Source organism: Taudactylus pleione, unplaced genomic scaffold (genome assembly GCF_031769625.1).
Source record: "Taudactylus pleione unplaced genomic scaffold, aTauple2 ptg000256l, whole genome shotgun sequence".
In the NCBI taxonomy this organism is placed as follows: domain Eukaryota; kingdom Metazoa; phylum Chordata; class Amphibia; order Anura; family Myobatrachidae; genus Taudactylus; species Taudactylus pleione.
Window position 1 is genome coordinate 3201893 of NW_028284658.1, and position 8108 is coordinate 3210000.

Genomic DNA, 8108 nt, shown 5'->3' on the forward strand with positions numbered 1-8108 from the left:
CACGATTACGACATCGATGTCAGAAAATGAATGAAGAATGGTGAGAGATAGGATAGGGGGAAACAGCCTGGAAAACAAGTCAGCTCAGTCAGTGGTGGGCGGCTGGTGACCTGGAGCTGGATAGCACTGTAGCAGCAGTTTGACTTGCTGTGTAACTCGGCTGGCTCTGCCCCATGAAACTCCACCCCCTTCAGCCACGCTGTTGTGTGTCTCTCAGAGAGTCCAGAAGCACACTCTGCCTGTCTCCCGGCCCCCATCTGTGCACATGTGCACTGCACCTGCGGCCCCAAGCAGCAACATTGTGCCAGCCCGTGGGGAGGATGGCATCCTGCCCAGCCCACCACTGTCAGTCTTCCACCAAAACCAGATTCAAGGGATAACCACCATTAATTCTTGAGCTAGACCATTGTACACTAATGAAACATAAGTAATTAATATGGTTGTGCAATTTATTATCTTGCCAATAGGTAGAGCAAAAGACCACATCTTCCCAATGATTGATGGAGGATAATAAGTTCATCCATGGACCTCTCACACTGTGTAAAAAAAAAAAAATGCATCACAAATTAAAATCCAAGAGACACAGATCCACCTCTCATCTTTATTCACTGTACCATTGTAATTATGTATATTATTGCTATGGAGATACAAGCAAGTAGTGCCAGTGTTTAAAGTGTTAAAAAGATAAATGGACCATATGTTTTTCCCCTTTCATGCAGGACAATTAAAGGGGGAGTCCAGGCTATGTAGATTCTCTGACATCCAGTTAAGTCAACCTAAAAAACCATCTCCATGGTGCAGTGCCTCTTCACTACAATGACGGTTGTCCATAAGGTGGGACAGCCATTTGCAATGCAGTAAGAGACAGACCGGACAGATGCACCTTGAGTTTGTTGTCAAAGAACATTTCAGCAGGACAGCCACCTTAGTGACACAAGTACAATGAATTCAGCAAATCTTTTAACATCTCAGATTCATAGGTAACCTTTATTAAAGGGAGAGGTGTGGTTACCCTCTAATATAACCCTTATCAAATGACCCTTTAAAAGGGAGTAACCCTCCCAGTACTACAGGCCGATGTGTAGCAGGCCCCTACATACATTGTATCTGGGCTAGCAGTCACAATAAAAGCTCTGCCATCGCACACAAGTGGTATATAACCATTAAAAAACAACATGTATATATACACATAATTATCTAAATGCAGGCAGATAAGTTAGATTGGCACTGCGAGAGAGGGGGCTTAATACCATTCTGTACCTACCCAGAGCTAGTTGTCATGTCCAGGCAACACATAATGCCAGAGCAGGTACAAGAACTGATGTCACACTCTTCCATCTCTCCACATTGGCAATATACATCCCACACCTTCCCATCCCTGAGAAATTTTAGGATTAACCCATTCCATTCTGGCAGAATCTGGGTCACATTAGCCTCCAACACAGCCACAACAAAATGCATTTGTACCAGTATCAAAAGCTTGATTTAAAATATTTCAAGGTGGAGGATTCTTGACATTTATGCACAATGATCAACTGTTCTGTTTAAATGAAGAATATAAATAAAAAAACTGAACTATGTTTCCCCTTTTCCTGCTTTGAAATAATCACTTTTCAATGAGAAATCTTCTACGAACCTAATAACTTATTTGCATTAATTGAAGTGATTTCCCTGTCATATTGGGTTCTTCGGAGACAATAAAAAAAGGTGAAGTCCCAGTACCTGCCACCCCGTATCCAAAAGGACTGAGCAGATAAATTTAGTACCATAAGTTAATCAATAATTCTAAACTGATGTTTTCCCCATAACCCAGTAAGAATTTCATATATAGCGGGTTCCTACATTGTAGTGTCTGAGCATCCACTCACAAGGGGAAAAAAAAAACCACCCACAAACAAAAACACCAGTATAACAGGGAGGTCTACAATCCACAGCAGAAACTGCAGAGGGTGACATCATAGGGGTTTAGAATATAAAGGGATTGCTAATGTTAGGCCCTACGTGGCAGATTACTCGGGATGCAAATAGTAGTATTCTATAAAAATGCAGCCCGCCTGTCTGTCTCCCCTTTTGAGGAAGCTTGATGGGGGGGAGTGGGGTGGGGGGGGTGGAAGACTTTAAAAGACACCATAACCCACCCACAAAAGGGTATACAAAACCTTGTATCTGTGATACTCTAGATGAGAAGTCTGTCAGTTTGCCCTTAAATAAAAGGAGTGGCGGTTCCTCCTGAGAAACTTATTTACAAAGTCATTTTCTCTGAGACAGACAAGCAGTATAAGAATGTTTGGGAGTTTGGTGACCCCGGAAGGAATGGATAAAGTCTGTGAAAAAAAAAAATTATTATATATCTCAGCAGGTGACGTGTCCGGAGCAGCAGAATTCACTGTTCACTACAAGATGGGAACAGAAAACTAAAAAGTCATCTGCTGGAAACGGAAGATAGAACTGAAGCATCACAGGAGTTTAGAGAAACTCTTCCTCTGTGCTGCCAGCAGTAACAAATTGTACCAGATTGTCAATTGTAGCTGATGCTCTACTAAGAGCTGAATCGCAGAAGGTAGGTCAGGATACCACTGCATCTGTGTCTTGCAGAGGGTTCTTTTCCATAAAACTAGTTAAAGATCACAATGCAGCCAAGAGTGCTCTGTCCCTAGAGGTTGTCCCCAGGTTGGTATTGGGGCTCAGTTGCAGTGAAGTAGTCTTCCAGGAAGGCCTGCAAGTATTCAAATGTTGGCCGCTCCTCAGGGTCTTTCCTCCAGCACTGACACATCAGCTCATGAAGCGAATCTGGACAATCGGGAGGGCAAGGCATTCGATAGCCACGTTCAACTTGGTCTAGAACCTCCCGATTGACCATCCCTGTCAAAAGAAGAATGCAAATATATGAGGGAAGAAGAATTGTGTGGAAGATAGATTGGCAGCACCAGACAGCTCTTACTCACCGGGATACGGGACCCTTCCTTTTGTGGTAAGTTCTGTCAGCAGAATTCCAAAGGACCAGACGTCAGATTTAATAGTGAATCGTCCATATAAAGCAGCTTCTGGGGCTGTCCATTTAATTGGAAACTTGGCACCTATATTACAAAGGTTCAAGTGTGGAGGTTTATTTTAAGAAACAAAGTATAATGTACATTTTTGTGCAACGTTTACAAGCATAATTAAATGCACACAGGACACTCGCTCTACTCACTGCTACAATATGCACAGAATAAAATAATTTGTTCCTGTTCATATTCAGAAAGCATTCTATACAGAGCGTATTTACCATATTTAAAATGTTTTCCACCACCTTACCGCCTTTCTTTCCTCCCATTCCCTCCTTGACCCATTTCAGTCTGGCTTCCGTTCTCTCAACTCCACTGAAACTGTCATCACAAAAGTCAGCGATTACCTCCTTGCTGCCAAATCCAAGGGCCATTACTCTATGCTCACTCTCCTCAACCTTTCTGCTGCTTTTAACACTGTGGACCACCCTCTTCTCCTGAAAATCCTTCACTCTCTTGGTCTACGTGACACTGCCCTCTCCTGGCTGTCCTCCTACCTCTCTGAATGCTCCTTCTCTGTCTCCTCTTATCCCCCACTTCCACTTAAAGTAGGTGTTCCCCAAGGTTCTGTTCTGGGACCTTTTCTATTCTCCCTCTACATGTCCTTTCTAGGTGAAGTCATCAGCTCTTTTGACCCCCAATATCATCTTTATGCCGATGATACTCAGATCTACCTTTCCTCCCCTGACCTCTCCCCCTCTCTCCTAACTGTATCTCTGCTATCTCTTCCTGGATGTCCTAACCACGCTTTCTTAAACTTAATAGGTCTAAGACTGAGCTGATCATTTTCCCACCATCCCGAACAACATCATCACTTCCCACAATTTCTTTATCAATTGACGGCGCAAGTATATCCTCTAGCCCCAAAATTCACTATCTTGAAGTTATTCTGGACTCCTCCCTCTCATTCAAACCACACATTCACCACCTCTCACAGTCCTTCTGTTTCCATCTCAAAAATATTTCCAAGATCAGACACTTTTTCACTTAGGATGCTACTAAAATACTCATCCACTCACTCATAATCTCCAGATTAGACTACTGTAACCTCCTCCTATCTGGTCTCCCTGACTCCCACCTCTCTCCACTCCAATCTGTCCTCAATGCTGCTGCTCGGCTCATCTTCCTCTCCAAATGTTCTACATTTGCCTCCCCTCTCCTACAAGCCCTCCACTAGCTCCCCTTCCCCTTCAGAGCCCAATTCAAGGTTCATACAAAACCCTCACCCACTCCTCTCCCATTTACATTTTTGAACTCATCTCCATGCACACTCCCATCCGCCGACTTCGCTCAATAAATGCATGCCGTCTCTCCTGACAACTGATTACTTCCTCCCACTCCCGCCTCAAAGATTTTGCCCGTGCTGCCCCCTACCTCTGGCACTCTCTCCCTCTCCCCATCAGACTCTCCACCTCTCTACATATCTTAAAACGGGCTCTCAAGACTCACTACTTCATCAAAGCCTTCCAGATCTCATCCTAACCTGCTGCTACATGCTCCTTCATCCCTGCCCACCAAACCTGTGTCACGCCTGTTTGTCTGCCCCTACCCAATAAAATGTAAGCTCTCACGAGCAGGGCCCTCTACCCTCTTGTGCTTCTCCTTACTTGAACTTTCATCTACGCCTCACTCTTCATTAAGGCACCCATCACTTGGTTGCTTACGCCCTGTTGCTTATTTGAGTGTTATGATCGCTAATGCTACAATATTAACCTTGTCCTGCAATGTATTGTACGTTTAGTCACTAGTTTCTTGTTCACTTATTTATATGTACTTTGTAAGGTGTTGCCGGACACTTGTGGCACCATATAAATAAAGGATGATAATAATAATAATACTTTGTATCAGTAGGCTGCTCAAGGACACCTAAACACTTCTATGGGAACCGGTGACATCACTGAGGCACGAAGATTGAACATTTGTTCACTGTATAAAATGGCTGTTTTTACCAAGTATAGGGGAATAGACTTTAAGGCAAACTGAAATCTGCAGACATCTTCCTCACCTTATTCTCTGTCAGTAAGAAAAGCAATGTTCCATGGGAGAGACTGAAGCTGGCAAAGTAGCTAAGAGTTAAACTAGATCACAATGAACATGTTTCCTTGTAATAATAGCACATTTATAGGAAACAGGAATATTATGTTACCATAAAAAAAAAAAATAATATACTGTGTGTGTATATAATAGATAGATATATATATCTATCTCCATAGAGATGAATGCACTCGTCCTAATAGTCTTCCATCAGCAAGATTGTTTACTAACTTATTGACTGGAGTGCGAGGAGTTGAAACTTTACTCCACTGTGAGGTGATGAAGATGTTTTTTGCCTTTTAAAGCATTAAAACAGGATGTATGCTTTTCAGTATTGTGCAACAGTATAATTTTTTGACAAGTGTGCCCTCCTGAGTGTGTGTGTGTATGTATATATATACATATATATATATATAAATATATATATATATATATACATACACACATACATATTGTTCCAATGGAGGCACTCACCAGTCAGATGTAGCAAAAAGATGATTTATTCCAATAAAAAAAGTTAGATTGCATAGCAGTTAAATTGCACAGCGATGTTTCGGTCAAATCCAGACTTTTTTCAAGCCAGCATCACATATCAACGATAGCAACCATCAAATACATCAACAATGTACAGCCACAGCTCAAAGAACGGTCTTACCTTACTAGTGCAGCACCATAAATACCCGCTGTAGTCACACCAACTAGTCTCACCAGCGGCATCCTTCACCACGTGCAGAGCGCACGCATCCGAAGTGATCTCACTTCCTCCATGCCGCGCTGTAACCCCAGCAGCACTAGCTTGCGTTCCACACTCTGGAGCGCACAGCAACTACCATCATACCGCCGCTGAAGAGGCGCTGTCCAGGAAGTGATTTCACTTCCTCCATGTCCTGCTGGATCCCCGGCAGCGCTAGCTTGCGTTCCACACTCTGGAAAGCACAACAGCCCTCATACCACCGCTAATAAAGCGCTGTCCGGGTGTATCACATGGCATCTACCATGTTACACCATAGACAAACTGGAGAATTTAAACACTTGGGGTTAACTCCTTAATCAATAAACAACTGCGAGTATCACAAATGGTGCTCCACTAGTGTACAAGTGACACAAACTACAATCCAATGTAATATAACACCTAAAGCCCACATTAATAATATTATCCTTCATACATATATATATATATATATATATATATATATATATATATATATATATATATATATATATATATATATAACCCAGGCAATATATGGAGAAACGCACATGGAAAAATAAATTACAAATTTCTTGCATAGTTGCAATATTATGACCGCCCTGTAACTAGGCAGTACTCGCATATATAAGCTCAGTGATGAGCCACAGGGCACAATTGTATGTTTATTTATTTATATTTTAAATAATGAAACAAGGGGCCCCTTATGGTCTACTTTGCAAATAGAAAAAGTGCTACTTAGCTGAATTTATTGGTTTGATACATTCTATATTAAATGATCAATGCACCACATTCATCTCAAAATGCTCCGCAGATTTTCCACTTACCCCACTAACCAAAAAATGAACTGCTTGCCTCTGGGTACCACACAAATTTCCCCCATTCACTGAGAGTAGCACTGAAAACCCACGAGTAATATTCACAACTTAAATTATTAATTACAATAAATATTAATACTAATTTAAATGTCAGCTCTTATGCTGGGCATACACTCTACAAATATCTGTCAGACATCTGTCCAATCTGGCTGGTTGGAATGAAAATCTGGTAATGTATGGGAGCCAATGACAATTGACCATATGGTCTTAAACACTAGAAAATGGACAAAAATGATAGTTCAATTTGGTTAAATTCATTTGTATTAACTAATTTGTCTGAATGACAACTTTTGTCTATTTTTCAGTATTTGTGAGCAAATGGACGATTGCAATGATAATCTGGTAGTGTATGGGAACAAATGACAACCATCCAGATTGGACAGATATCTGACAGATAATTGTATAGTGAATGCCCAGCATTAGCCACATTATGATAATATGTTGCATCACAAACAGTTATGGTAATGTTACTGTGACTCAACAGATCAACAAAATGTTTTAGCAAATACAAAAAGGAGCAGAAACATTCCTTTTTAGGTCAATCCATTTATCTTATCCTTATTGTAGTCTAGCAATATATGGAGAGGTCAGAGATAAAGTGAGCCAAGTCCATGACAGTCAATTTTGAGAACACAGATCAAAGTTGAAGAGCTGTAATTAATTAACCAGTGACCAATAATTGTTTTACTGCTTCAATGTAGTACCATGATTAATTTACACTATTTATGTATATGTAAAATATGAGGTTTCCACTGTACCATGGCAGTGTTAGCACAAAATGGGCAAAATATGGACTTGCTTCACTAACTCTGAACACGCCATATAATGAGCCTAATTATCAGACATATGCACATCCCCCTATAAACACACACAGACGATCAGTAAATAGTAAGAATCACTGCATTATATATATATATATATATATATATATATATATATATATATATATATATATATATATATTATATATATAATTTTTTTTTTTTTTTTTATTACCAGTCATAGGTTTGGACACACCTTCTCCTTCTCATAGTAGATTAATACTGAAGACATCAAAACTATGAAAGAACACATATGGAATTATGTTGTAAACAAAAAAAAGTGTTAAGCAAATCAAACTATGTTTTATATTTTAGATTCCTCAAAGTAGCCCCCTTTTGCTTGGATGACAGCTTTGCACACTCTTGGCATTCTCTCAATCAGCTTCATGAGGTAGTCTCCTGGAATGGTTTTCCAACAGTCTTGAAGGAGTTCACAGAGGTGCTGAGCACTTGTTGGCTGCTTTTCCTTCACTCTGCGGTCCAACTCATCCTAAACCAGCTCAATTGGGTTTAGGTCAGGTGATTGTGGAGGCCAGGTCATCTGACGCAGCACTCCATCACTTTCCTTCTTGGTCAAGTAGCCCTTACATAGCCTGGAGGTGAGTTTGGGGTCATTGTC

The 8108-nt window shown here is 40.8% G+C and overlaps 1 protein-coding gene across 2 annotated transcripts in view; it reads right to left on the minus strand.

The window, feature by feature from the left end:
- Positions 1–506: 506 nt before the first annotated feature.
- SRC (SRC proto-oncogene, non-receptor tyrosine kinase) overlaps positions 507–8108 on the minus strand; it is a 64294-nt gene continuing 56692 nt past the window's right edge. For both annotated transcript variants that reach the window (XM_088480568.1, XM_088480569.1), the window contains exons 11-12: positions 2946–3077; positions 507–2862 (exon numbers count right to left, since the gene is read on the minus strand). In XM_088480568.1, coding sequence (XP_088336694.1) covers positions 2654–2862; positions 2946–3077 — 341 coding nt within the window. In that variant the 3' untranslated portion in view covers positions 507–2653. The remainder of the gene's footprint in view (positions 2863–2945; positions 3078–8108) is intronic.